Here is a 13,911-nt window from a genome sequence, read left to right on the forward strand (position 1 = left end):
AAAGAATTCTTCAACCCCCTGGGAAATCCCTTCAATAGCCACACAATGTAGTGGTCCATAATACATGACTGATGTTGGTTACCCACATTTGGAGCAACTTGTTTTCTCATTAGATTTCAGGCATTGGGGAGAAAATATAAGGTCACCCTCCAAATGGAGTTGTGTTCTTCTGGACATTTGGGACCCATTATTATGTCAGAGCCTGGCCCATCAGAGGTTCTTCTGCCAGTCTCGGGGCCAGTTCCAAGTTCATGTGGAACCTTGTACGATAGAGCGGACCCTATTATGGCTCAAGTTCTGTCACCAAACCAACATGCTAATACACCATTAATGGTGCCAGTGATGTTTTTGGAATGTTTTTTTGTTGCATTTTATTGTGTATGTGTGTATAGGTTAAATGTAAAAAAAAAATAATGAGACAATTTTAATGGCACCATGTAAAAACCACCATAGCTAATGTGTTCGCTGTTCGATAAGGTTTGTCACGGTTACAGGAATACCAAATCTATCTATGCCATCCTTTGGTTTTAAAGGTGGACCTTCTTCCTGAAAGCTTCTTTAATGTCTCTGTTCCTGAAGCTGTATATAACCGGATTCATCAAAGGTGTTAAAACTGTGTATAGCATGGCCACCAGAGAGTCCACATCTGAAGAGTAGGAAGCCTTTGGCCGGACATACATGAAGATAAGCGGCAAAAAGAACATATTGACTACCACAAAGTGTGAGGCGCATGTGGAAAATGTTTTCTTGCGTCCATCTTTGGAGTCAATTTTGAGAATTGTTAATATGATTTTTATGTAGGAAACGACCACTAGAGTAAATGTTATTAGGAGAACAAAAGCCCCGATGGAGGAGCCAACAGCTACGTTGAAGGAAGTGTTGGTGCAGGCCAACTGCAACAATGGTGGATGGTCACAGTAGTAATGATGGATAATATTAGGACCACAAAATGGTAAGTTCAAGGCTAAGATTAAGATTGTGACAGGAATAAGAAAACCTCCAGACCATGCCAAAGACGCCAATAGTAGATACCGTCTCCTGGTCATAATGGTCTGGTAATGTAGAGGAGAACATATAGCAACATATCGGTCATAAGCCATGATAGTCAGAAGTAAACATTCTGTTGCTGCTAAAGACAAGAAAAAATACATCTGAGTAAAGCAAGCTGCATAAGAGATGGTGTTAAGGTGCATTGAAAACTTGGCCAACATCTTCGGAATGGTTACTGAGGTGTAGCTCAAGTCAAGGAAAGACAAATTACTGACGAAGAAATACATTGGAGTATGTAGCCGTTGGTCAAGTATAACCAAGAAGAAGATGCTTCCATTTCCAGTGACGGTGAACAGGTAAATAAAGAGAAACACACAGAAGAGCAAAATATGATAGCTCTGAAGACTAGGGAAGCCAAAGATGATGAATTCTGTTACAAGATGAATGGTCAGGTTAGAAGAAACTGCCGTCTGAAGGTAGTCCTTGTCCAACTGGTTGAGAAAAATCAAATTGAAAATATCAATGGAAAGTGTATGAGTGGTAACAGTGATGGGGAGGGGTTTGTGGTATCCTACAGGTCAATCTATCAGGACCTCTAACACCATGTGTACTGTTCAAATGGTGGCCCTGGGATGTATCGCAATTGCAAATTTTATGAAGGAGTAGCATATTTTCTTGAGATTGTAGACTGGGATACTACCATTAGAGGATGTTATTTTAATAATTTGGTAGAATGAGGTTGTGCTAAGGCTTTAGTTTGGCACTAAACACTCAACTAACCAATCAATAGGAGAATGGAAGGGTTTCTGGTTCTGACTGTCCAAAAATGATGGGATCTATTAGACTACTCAGCTGTCAGGCCCTCTAGCTCATTGCCTAGCTACTGTACCAGTCCATGGTGGCACTCATGTCCCATATAGACATCTGCAGTTCTCCCTATTTGACTGCCCATCTCTTTATCGCTGCCCTCATTTTTCAAATAGATCTTTGAGGGGTTTATTTTGCAACCTGCCCATCTGCACAGTTTGCCTATAGTGGCACTTTCATGTAGGCAATTGAGGATCTCAATATACATCAGAATGCTATGTTTGCTATCCACATTTTCTTTAGAGTAGAGAAATACAATAATATGGGCTATGAAGATGGTTTGACACAAGATCAATAAGGATTCAATATTCTTATTAGATACATTCAATTAATCACTGATAGGACCGCCCACTGGACTCCTCTATGCATAGACAGAGAAGGGGTTCACAGGAAGTGAAAAACTTTATCAGTCTATATATGTCAGCTCAGCTCCTCCTGCTCCTTGCCATGTTGCCTGCAGAGCTGAGCCTTCTAAGATGCTCATCCTGACCAAAAAATCCTGACATGCAGGAAAAAAACTAAAATAAGGCCTTTACGATCTTCATGTTTAATTCTAGTTAGTTTCTTGTAGAATTAGTACTATTAGTAGATACTTCTCTAGCAGTTATAAATGTTCACTTTTGAAGGATATGTCCGCCTGTAATTCTTATGCACACAGTGACTCCTCCAGCAGAATAATGAGTGCAGCTCTGGAGTATAATACAAGATGTAACTCAGGATCAGTACAGGATAAGTAATGTAATGTATGTACACAGTGACTGCACCAGCAGAATAGTGAGTGCAGCTCTGGGGAATAATACAGGATGTAACTCAGGATCAGTACAGGATAAGTAAGGTGGACCAGTGGAAGGGTTGGTCTTTGACCAACCTGCTCCCTTTGCTGATATATCTGGGCAGTGTGTGCATCTTGCCGGAGCCTCTCTGGACTCGGGTCTACAGTCTGTTCTTCCAACTGTTGTGGGGGCACAGACTGAACCTAGTCAGGAGGGAGGTTACTTACCGCACGAGGAGGCTAGGGAGGGTTGTGTATGGCAAACCCTGTGGTATTCCTGGTGAACACCTTCATCAAGGTTAACATTGCTGACCTTTGAAAAGAGAGGATTCCTCCGTAGGTACTCTCCTGTCGGGGAGGGTTTTGGCCTTTCTTCCAAGAATGGGAGACAGGAGGGCAAGTGAAGGATCTTCGTCTTCTGAAGGTGATTTGCCGGTGGTGTCTGGGGATGTGGGAGATTAGGACTCTGTCAAGGAAACTCCTTGACCAAATGGTTCTGTTAACCTATTTTCAGAAACCTCTGGCCCTCAGGGATTGCCCAAGTCGGGATCTGGAGGTTAGGTTATGACTTTTGAATTCTATCAGGATCTCCTTAACGTTTTGTGACTTAGCTTGGCGCTGCTCTCATAGGAAACTGTATGTGGTGGACAACTTGAAGTGTAGGAGCTGTGAGAAAAGGGGTTGTGCCCGGGAGGAGTGCGGTGATGTGCAGGAAAGCATGGACCACTTCTTGCTTTATTGTCCCTTTAATACAGAGGTCTACAAAAGGGTATGTGCCTCCATTGGCTGGCCTGGGCTGGCCGGTCTCACGTATGCGGAGTGGGCCTATGGTGCATTCAGAGACTTGGGAGGCCGAGACGGCTGCACTTTATTCTTAGTTAGTGTAGTGGTGAGGTACTGCACGTGGAACGCACGCTGTCTAGTATATATGCAACGGAAAATCCTCCTGGTGGATGAGGTGGTGAGGAACCTTCTGCGTGACCTGGTGAAGATGCGCTCTCTAGAATATGACGGACTTGGGGCAGGGAGGGCAACTCACCTCTGGAGGGGCTTTTCCTTTTGGGTAGCCCTAGTCTTCTCATCCCCTTCACTGGTAGTGGGCTGATCTTGAAACGGTAGATTTTTTTTTTTTTGGTCAGTATATAGGATGTAGGGCTTCTAGGCATCGGACTTGGGCTTTGATGGGTGTGGGTTTGTTTCGCCAAAATTTTCATGTATATATGGGGTTTGGTGTTAGGTGGGGTGGTGACTGGTGACACAAGGGCGGAGTAGTGTGTTCTTGGGACTATCTGGAGTTTGGGATTCTGTGGACTTGGGGACACTGGGTAAAAAAATAAATAAAAAATTCACACTAGTCTGATCTGGACATTGGACATGAACTGCGAGCATGAGAGGATGGACCAGCTCTCAGACTGCTGGGAGGAAGGGGTTGGCGGGTGTAGTTTTATATAGTGTATATCGTTCAGTTTATATGGTATAATTAAAAAAATATATTGTTATTTGGCAACTGGACCGGTTAGTTTTCTGTGATTATTTGTATATAATTGGCGGAGAGTGGGTGTATATATGTATAGTTGGCGTATGCATATAATACAATATTAATATTGGAGTGAGTGTCTGGACCAGTGTTACTTTTATTTATTGTTTAGTTGTGTTTGATATTTTATGGTAATTATGTTTGTTACATTGTGTTATTGTTATGTTTTATAATTTTATAATAAAATAAATACAGATGTAATTTAGGATCAGTACAGGATAAGTAATGTATGTACACAGTGACTGCACTAGCAGAATAGTGAGTGCAGCTCTAGAGTATTATACAGGATGTAACTCAGGATCAGTACAGGATAAGTAATGTATGTACACAGTGACTGCACCAGCAGAATAGTGAGTGCAGCTCTAGAGTATAATACAGGATGTAACTCAGGATCAGTACAGGATAAGTAATGTATGTACACAGTGACTGCACCAGCAGAATGGTGAGTGCAGCTCTGGAGTATAATACAGGATGTAACTCAGGATCAGTACAGGATAAGTAATGTATGTACACAGTGACTGCACCAGCAGAATAGTGAGTACAGCTCTGGAGTATATTACAGGATGTAACTCAGGATCAGTACAGGATAAGTAATGTATGTACACAGTGACTGCACCAGCAGAATAGTGAGTGCAGCTCTGGAGTATAATACAGGATAAGTAATGTAATGTATGTACACAGTGACTGCACCAGCAGAATAGTGAGTGCAGCTCTGGAGTATAATACAGGATGTAACTCAGGATCAGTACAGGATAAGTAATGTATGTACACAGTGACTGCACCAGCAGAATAGTGAGTGCAGCTCTGGAGTATAATACAGGATGTGACTCAGGATCAGTACAGTATAAGTAATGTATGTACACAGTGACTGCACCAGCAGAATAGTGAGTGCAGCTCTGGAGTATAATACAGGATGCCTGCCTTGCACCAACATGTGTCCCGTAACATCACACGTGCCCTGAGCAATGCAGTTACTGGGAAGGTCCACTTAACCACAGACACATGGACAAGTTCTTTCGGCCAGGGACACTACATTTCCCCGACGGCACACTGGGTGAATTTTGTGGAGGCTGGAAGCGAGTCGGACCCCGGGATGGGACAGGTGCTACCGACGCCAAGGATTGCGGGCCCTACATCGATCAGGGTTTCTGCCAGCACCTACGTTAGTGGCTCCAACCCCCACTTCTCCTCCTCTGCCTCCTCCTCCATTTCCACCTCTAAATTATCATCTTGCAGCACCAGTCAGCCATCAGTGGGTAGCTGAAAGCAGTGTAGCACTGCAGTGGGGAAGCGTCAACAGTCCATTCTGAAGCTTGGAACAAACAGCACACCGCCGCAGAGCTGTGGCAGGGGATAGGAGGCCAGACTGAGCTGTGGCTCTCGCCACTTAAACTGGAACCGGGCATGGTTGTGTCTAATAATGGCCGTAACTTGGTGGCGGCTTTGGAGCTCGGCAAGCTCACACAAATACCATGCCTAGCCCACGTGTTCAACCTAGTGGTTCAGCGGTTTCTCAAAACCTACCACAGTTTGCCTGAGCTACTGGTGAAGGTGCGCCGTGTGTGTGCACATTTCCGCAAGTCATCGACAGCTTCAGCGCTGCTGCAGCTGGAAATTGCAATCTTACAGGCTGTTGTGCGACGTGAGCACGCGCTGGAACTCCAGGTTCCACATGTTGGCCAGGCTTTGTTAGCAGCAGAGGGCAGTAGTGGAGTACCAGCTGCAACATGGCCGTCGCCTTTCCAGTCAGCTTCCGCTATTCACAGTGGGCATAGATGTCTGACCTCTGTGAGGTTTTAAGAAACTTTGAGGAATCAACACAGATGGTGAGCGGTGATAACAATATTATCAGCGTCACCATCCCACTGCTGTGTCTACTCAAACACTCTCTGCTCACAATTAAGGATGACGCTTTGCATGTGGAAGAGGTGGAAATGGGGGAAGACATTACACAGGGTGATAGCCAGACCACCCCCAGTTCGTCTTCTCAGTGCAAATTGGATGATAAGGGGAGGAGGAGCAGGAGACGGTTGCCTCCGCTACAGAGTGTAGTACCCATGGAAGTTTAATGCCATCTGTTCTGCGTGGGTGGGGAGAAGAGGAGGAAGAGGATGAGGAGATTGAGAGTCATCCTCCTGATGACGACAGTGAAGTCTTGCCTGTTGGTACTCTGGCACACATGGCTGACTTCATGTTAGGCTGCCTTTCCCGCACCCTGTGCGTTGTACGCATTTTAGACAGCATGGATTACTGGTTGTTCACCCTTCTCGACCCCCACTACAAATAAAACTTCTCATCTCTCATTCCTCTGGTGGAGAGGACGAGCAAAATGGTGCAATACCAGAAGATCCTTGGAAAATTGCTCCAAAATTTTCCATCTGACAACGCTGGCTGTAGAGTCCGTAGTTCCTTGGGCAACCGAGAAGGGGAGACGAGGGGAACACATAGCAGTTCCAACAGAGGCGGGGCAACACTCTACAAAGCCTGGGACAGTTTCATTACACCCCGCCAGCACCCTCACCCTGATGCGCGGCCTACTGTCACAAGGAGGGAAAAATTTTAGAAGATGGTGAAGGAGTACATAGCAGACCGTGTCAGCGTCCTCAATGATCCCTCAGTGCCTTACAACTACTGGGTGTCCAAGCTGGACACGTGGCACAAACTGGAGCTCTACGCCTTGGAGGTGCTGGCCTGCCCTGCCGCCATAGTTTTGTCTGAGCGGGTATTTAGTGCTGCTGGTGGCATTATAACAGATAAGCATATCCGTATGTTAACTGAAAATGCTGACAGGATGACTCTTATAAAATGAAGGCCTGGATTGCCCCTGACTTCTCGACTCCACCAGAGGAATGCTGATGAACAAAAAGGCACTTTAAATGTGTTGTTTATAATATGGTTGAATCTTCCTTTTATCATCCTCCTCCTCCTCTTCCATCATATCAACATGCTTATTTGTCGCATATATGCCCTCGCATATAATGTTTTACAGGGTCAGCTCACCTGCAGGCCCTCGCATATAATGTTTTACAGGGTCAGCTCACCTGCAGGCCCTCACCTACAATCTATTACAGGGTCAGCTCACCTACAGGCCATTGCATATAGTTTTTTTGAGGGTTAGCTCACCTACAGGCCTTCGTATATAATTTTTTAGAGGGTCAGCTCACCAGCAGGCCCTCACCTACAATCTTTTGCAGGGTCAGCTCACCTGCAGGCCCTCGCATATAATGTTTTACAGTTTCAGCTTACCTGCAGGCCCTCACATATGTTTTACAGGGTCAGCTCACCTGCAGGCCCTTGCATATAATGTTTTACAGTTTCAGCTCACCTGCAGGCCCTTGCACATAATGTTTTACAGGGTCAGCTCACCTGCTTGTCCTCGCATATAATGTTTTACAGGGTCAGCTCGCCTGTAGACGCTGGCATATAATGTTTTACAGGGTCAGCTCACCAGCAGGCCCTTACCTACAATCTTTTAGAGGGTCAGCTCACCTGCAGGCCCTCGCATATAATGTTTTAGAGGGTCAGCTCACCAGCAGGTCTTCACCCCTAATGTTTTAGATGGTCAGCTCAGCAGCAGGCCCTCGCCCATAATGTTTTAGACGGTCACCAGCAGGCCCTTGCTCCTAATGTTTTTGAGGGTCACCAGCAGGCCATCAATCATAATTTTTAGAGGGTGCATGATGCCCTCCTTTGAGTGTGATAAAGGGTTTATTGGAGTGCCGGTTCCTTGTAATTTTTGGAAGCCCTTTCACTTAGTGCATAGGCTTTATGAGTGTAAGAGTCCCACTACCTGAACAATTGTACCACAATGTGAATGAGGCCTCCTCTATGTGATATACAGGTTGTATCGGAGTGCCTCTTGCTTGTAATTTTTGGCAGCACTTGCACTTTACATACAAGTAAATATACAGGAAAGGATGTTTCCTAACAATTTTTCCTCTAAAATCAATTTTATCTTCGGTTTTGTGCGTATTATTGTCAGTCTGTGAAAGCGGCGTATTACTCGGACAACATCGTTCCCAGCTGCGACGGGAGTACAAGATACATCCAGACATCCTTCCCGAACCATTTCAGTAGTGTTTCTATCAATTTCTGACCTTTTCCTATAAACAAGACACCCTCCCCTCTTCAGAGCAGGGGGTGCCTGGATAAATGCTCGGGTTCTCCCATTGACTTCTATTGTGCTCGGGTGCTCAGTAGAGCACCCGAGCATCCCGAGGTATTCGGCCTGAGCACCTGAGCACTTTGGTGCTCGATCAATACTACTTAGGATCAGTACAGGATAAGTAATGTAATGTATGTACACAGTGACTGCACCAGCAGAATAGTGAGTGCAGCTCTGAAGTATAATACAGGATGTAACTCAGGATCAGTTCAGGATAAGTAATGTAATGTATGTACACAGTGACTGCACCAGCAGAATAGTGAGTGCAGCTCTGAAGTATAATACAGGATGTAACTCAGGATCAGTACAGGATAAGTAATGTAATGTATGTACACAGTGACTGCACCAGCAGAATAGTGAGTGCAGCTCTGGAGTATAATACAGGATGTAACTCAGGATCAGTACAGGATAAGTAATGTATATACACAGTGACTGCACCAGCAGAATAGTGAGTGCAGCTCTGGAGTATAATACAGGATGTAACTCAGGATCAGTACAGGATAAGTAATGTAATGTATGTACACAGTGACTGCACCAGCAGAATAGTGAGTGCAGCTCTGAAGTTTAATTAAGTCTGTGACATGTCTCTTGTGTATGTATATTGGCCATTAAAATGTGTCAGGAAAAGCGTCTCATTCTTTAAACTGTATACGTGGATCGATACAATGTATTACTCTGAGTCCTCTCTGGGTTCTATGGCATCAGTTATGTGATGAATGACACTTACCTGATATAGGCTGGTTCCCATAGCAGGAAAAATGTCTTAAATCTCGAAATCTCAGTAACGAGGATTCTTCTTGATTCTCGAGGACAGTGTTTGGATTTTCTTGCCCTACGGAGAAGTCTCCTGTAGGCTACTAATACCTCTATTTATACCCCAGGGTAATAATCTGGAGTGGTATTAATTGTTGTTATAAGTCTCCAGAGAATTATTAGTCTGAGCCTCCTCGAAGGGCCCCCGCCTTGTTGTTGTTGTTGTTTGCAAAAATAAATATTACACAGCCTGTGTCTTTCTTCCCTCAAGGGGTTAATTAATGTTTGAAGAATGCTACTAAAATTAACTTATAGTAAACAGAAGCGACCGCCATGGACCCCGGTGGGATCACGTATAGAATGACACTATCATTAATCGTCTTGAAAGATGAGACGTATACATACACATGATACAAGTCTCAGGGCCTGAGGGGCCCACAGCCCTCCGTGGCGCCATATAACGGTGCCCATCAAGAAATGAATGATAAAGTGTCGCACTAGTTACAGTCCATCGCCTGTAGACACTGTTGTAAACTGTGCCAAAATTTGGTGCCGATTTCCCCCGACCTGGCGCATTTCTTGTGCAATTTGATGCTTTAAGTTCTTGAGAAATCCTCTGCACCTAGCTCAAAGGGGGCGTGACTCAACAGAAAAGGGCGTGGGGCCTAATATCTGAATGTTAGCGCCAACTTTATGCCACAATTCAAGCATAGAATTATGTCTCCAACTTAGATCCAGCCGACTGATCCGGCAGAGAAGGTCGGGAATCGGCCGGACACAAACCGCAGCGTGCAGCATTTTTGCCGGACTATAGCCAGATCTCCACTGTACCCTATTAGACTTAATTTGTCACGCAGACATTCCATTTGCACCCGGCAGTGCCAGATAGAGAGAATTCTGGCACTCTGTTCTCTACTGGAACAGCCTGCCGGAATCCATGCCGCAGATTTCAAAGTAGCCTAAGCCAACCAATAATTGGCATAAAGTTACACAAAGGGAAACATGCATCCTTTAAAGGGAGTCTGTCAGCAGTTTTAACCATGCAAAACTGCTGATAGCACTAGGTAGAGACTAGGGAGTGCAGGACAAACATACCTTATGTGGAATAGTGAGAATATGAATAGAGTTGAGCAGACACCTGGATGTTCGGGTTCGACCGAACTTGAAAAAAACCCGAACTCCATTGAAGTCAATGGGGACCCGTACTTTTGGGCACTAAAATTGCTCTAAAATAGTCCTGGAAAGGGCTAGAGGGCTGCAAAAGGCATCAAAGTGTACTTAAGAGCATGGCAACTGTTCTGCAAACAAATGTGGATAGGGAAATGACTTAAAATAACATAAAATACAGAAATATTAAAAATAACAATCTGGATCTAGGAGTAGAAGGTTGAGGACGCGGTGGATAGGTAAATGTGGCGGTGTAGGTTGACGTGGCGGTGTAGGTGGAAGCGGCAGTAAAGAAGGAATAGGTAGCCAACACTGATTTGTTATTTTTTATTTTTTAATTGGGGTATCCCCCAAAATATTGAGACATATAATAAAATAAAACTAAGAATAAGTGCACTTGAGTACAAGAATGGATGGTTGAGACTGGTATAAATGTCTATTCTGCACAAGGTACGGACAAATCCTGTGGGATCCATGTCTGGTTCATTTTAATAAACGTGAGCTTGTCCACGTTGGCTGCGGCCGGTGATAATGCTCTCTGCTGTGCTAAACACACGTTCACACTATACACTGGCTGCAGGGCAGGTCAGCACCGCCAAGGCTGACAAAGCTTTTCCACACTTTGGCCATGCTAACCCTGCCTTCTCAGGTGCTGGCGGTGCCCCAGCTGCGTTGGCGACCTCTTCCTTCTCCTCTGCCTTCGCCTTGTGCTTCCACTGTGCCCCTGCTGTCAGGTGGGAATGCCATCAGCAGCGTGCGCTTGTAGTCGCTAATCTTCCGATCAGTAACAGATGTTTTCACTAAATTTAGTTCCCCGTCACCCAGGCACAGCAGGGGTTCATTCACCGCAAAAAGGGGTTTATGTCACCCAGCAATAGAACAGAGGATTTTGAGAGATTTAGGCCCCTGTAACCCAGGCACAGCAGGGGTTCATTCACGGCAAAAGGGGGTTCATGTCACCCAGCAATAGAACAGAGGATTTTGAGAGATTTAGGCCTCTGTCACCCAGGCACAGCAGGGGTTCATTCACGGCAAAAGGGGGTTCATGTCACCCAGCAATAGATCAGAGGATTTTGAGAGATTTAGGCCCCTGTCACCCAGTCACAGCAGGGGTTCATTCACAGGAAAAGTGGGTTCATGTCACCCAGCAATAGATCAGAGGATTTTGAGAGATTTAGGCCCCTGTCACCCAGGCACAGCAGGGGTTTATTCACGGCAAAAGGGGGTTCATGTCACTCAGCTATTTAACAGACGATTTTAAGAGATTTAGGACCCTGTCACCCAGGCACAGCTGGGGTTCATTCACAGCAAAAGGGGGTTCATGTCACCCAGCAATACAACAGAGGATTTTGAGAGATTTAGGCCCCTGTCACCCAGGCACAGCTGGGGTTCATTCACGGCAAAAGGGGGTTCATTTCACCCAGCAATAGAACAGAGGATTTTGAGAGAACGAGGCCCCTGTCATCCTGGCACAGCAGGGGTTCATTCACGGCAAAAGGGGGTTTATGTCACTCAGCAATTTAACAGACGATTTTGAGAGATTTAGGCCCCTGTCACCCAGGCACAGCAGGGGTTCATTCACGGCAAAAGCGGGTTCATGTCACCCAGCAATAGAACAGAGGTGTCACGGTCTGGAGTCAGGCTCGGAAGCCAATAGCTATAGCAGCGGAGCAGATATTCACACTGGTCACCCTGGCTGATGACACGGGTTCACCTGAGGTGCGGGGTCTAAGTACTAACCGGTATTCTCCAGAGCTCCTGATGGTGGAGATGGACTTTGCTGCGTGTTAGTACCAGGTCACGGTCCTCAGGATAGCCCAAGCAGGAGGTGAGCAAGCGAAGGTCCAGTAGCAGATATAGCAGGCAGCGATTTTTGCAGTAGCATGGTTGAGAAACAAGCCAAAGTCGGTAATGGATAGTGCAGGTTGGGATTAAGCAGGAGTGTAGTCGAGGAACAAGCCAAATGTCAGTAACGGATGGTAGCAGAGATACGGTCAGCAGCAGGATAGACAGGAGCGAGATATTGGCTGGTAACAACACAATATTCTGGCAACCAGGCAGTGCAGAGACATGGCTTAAATCAGGAAGTTCATGGGAGGAGCAAAGAGTTCAAGGTTCAAGGCAAACAAGATTCAAGACAAGATCATTCAAGGAATTGTCTAAGGAACTGTCCAGCATTTCAGGTGGCTCAGCAAGTAGAGGCACCGCCAGACGCAGCAGAGGTCCCGGGTTCAAGTCCAGATCCTAACAGTACTCCCGTCCTCCCAGGACATCCCCTGGATGTCTAAGGGCCAGGTTTGTGAGGAAACCTCTGGTGGAATTCCTTTGTTAATCTAGGGGCATGAACATTCTCATCAGGCTCCCAAGTGTTTTCTTCTGGCCCATATCTTTCCCATTGAAACAGATATAGTAATTTGTTCCGGAAGAACCTGGAGTCAAGAATTGTTTAACCACAAATTCTTCTTCGCCCTGTATTTCAACAGGTGGAGGAGGAGGATGAATTCTTCCAGAAAAAGTATTTTCATGAAACGTTTTGTCGGGAAGTTTTAGGCGAAAAGTGACCGGGTTGATTTGAGCAATATCTCAAAAGGTCCCACAAACTTTTGACCCAACTTAGCACATGGAACCTTCAAATTTTTTTGGTAGATAACCAAACTTTGTCACCCACGTGAAAGGTGGGGATTGATCTCCGATGTCTGTCAGCAGCCTTCTTGTAATATTCCTGAGCCTCCTTCGATGTATTCGTCAATTTCTCCTGGATCTCCTGTAATGAAGTTAATCTGTTGGTAACAGCAGGAATTGAAGTTGAAATAGGTAGATCTGGAATAAAAACTGGATGATACCCAGTGTTTAGGAAAAAGGGGCTTTGGGAAGTGGAGCTATGTTTAGAGTTATTATAAGCAAACTCTGACGTAGGAAGGTAGTCCACCCAATCATCCTGAAGATAACTCACAAAACATCGAAGGTATTGCTCCAAAGTTTGATTGGTCCTCTCGGTCTGACCATTGGACTGTGCATGAAAAGCTGAGGACAGATTTATTGTTACACCCAACGCTGAGCAAAAACTTCTCCAAAATTTAGAGGTAAACTGTACTCCTTTGTCAGACACCACATCATCAGGAATTCCAGGTAGTTTAAAAACTTCCCGGACCATTACTTCTGCAGTATGTTCAGCAGAGGGTACCCCCTTAACTAGAATAAAATGAGCCATTTTAGTGAGACAGTCCACAACTACCAGGATGGTGGTCATCTCTTTAGAAAGGGGAAGGACGACCACAAAGTCCATAGAAATTGACCCCCATGGTCTTAATGGAACAGGCAATGGTTGAAGTAACCCCAGAGGAGGAGATCGGGGTGTCTTATTGCGAGCACAGGTTCGACACGAAGCCACATAACTCTTGACATCTTTCTTGTACCCAGGCCACTAAAAGGAATGTGATAAGAGTTCCTCTGTCTTAGAAACCCAAAAAGACCAGCAAGTTTCGAGTCGTGAACCAACCTGAAAGCTTCTACTCGAGTTGATTCAGGTACATAGAGGCAATGCGCTTGAGTCCAAAAAACGTTGCTGTACTTGAGGTTAAAGTCTTTAGGAGGATGATTAAGAAGTGGGTCATTCTCATACCTCTCCTTGAGAAGATTAAGAAAGGTCTTAGAACTCAT

The 13,911-nt window shown here is 45.3% G+C and overlaps 1 protein-coding gene across 1 annotated transcript; it reads right to left on the reverse strand.

Annotated features, from left to right (window-relative positions):
- Positions 1 to 527: 527 nt before the first annotated feature.
- LOC122923496 (olfactory receptor 6N1-like) lies at positions 528 to 13,911 on the reverse strand. Its single transcript, XM_044274321.1, has 3 exons — positions 13,751 to 13,911; positions 12,920 to 13,031; positions 528 to 1,481 (listed from the first exon to the last, which is right to left on the reverse strand). The coding sequence occupies exons 1-3, from the start codon at positions 13,909 to 13,911 to the stop codon at positions 528 to 530; spliced, it is 1,227 nt and encodes a 408-aa protein (XP_044130256.1).

This window comes from Bufo gargarizans, unplaced genomic scaffold (genome assembly GCF_014858855.1).
Source record: "Bufo gargarizans isolate SCDJY-AF-19 unplaced genomic scaffold, ASM1485885v1 original_scaffold_1653_pilon, whole genome shotgun sequence".
Classification (NCBI taxonomy): domain Eukaryota; kingdom Metazoa; phylum Chordata; class Amphibia; order Anura; family Bufonidae; genus Bufo; species Bufo gargarizans.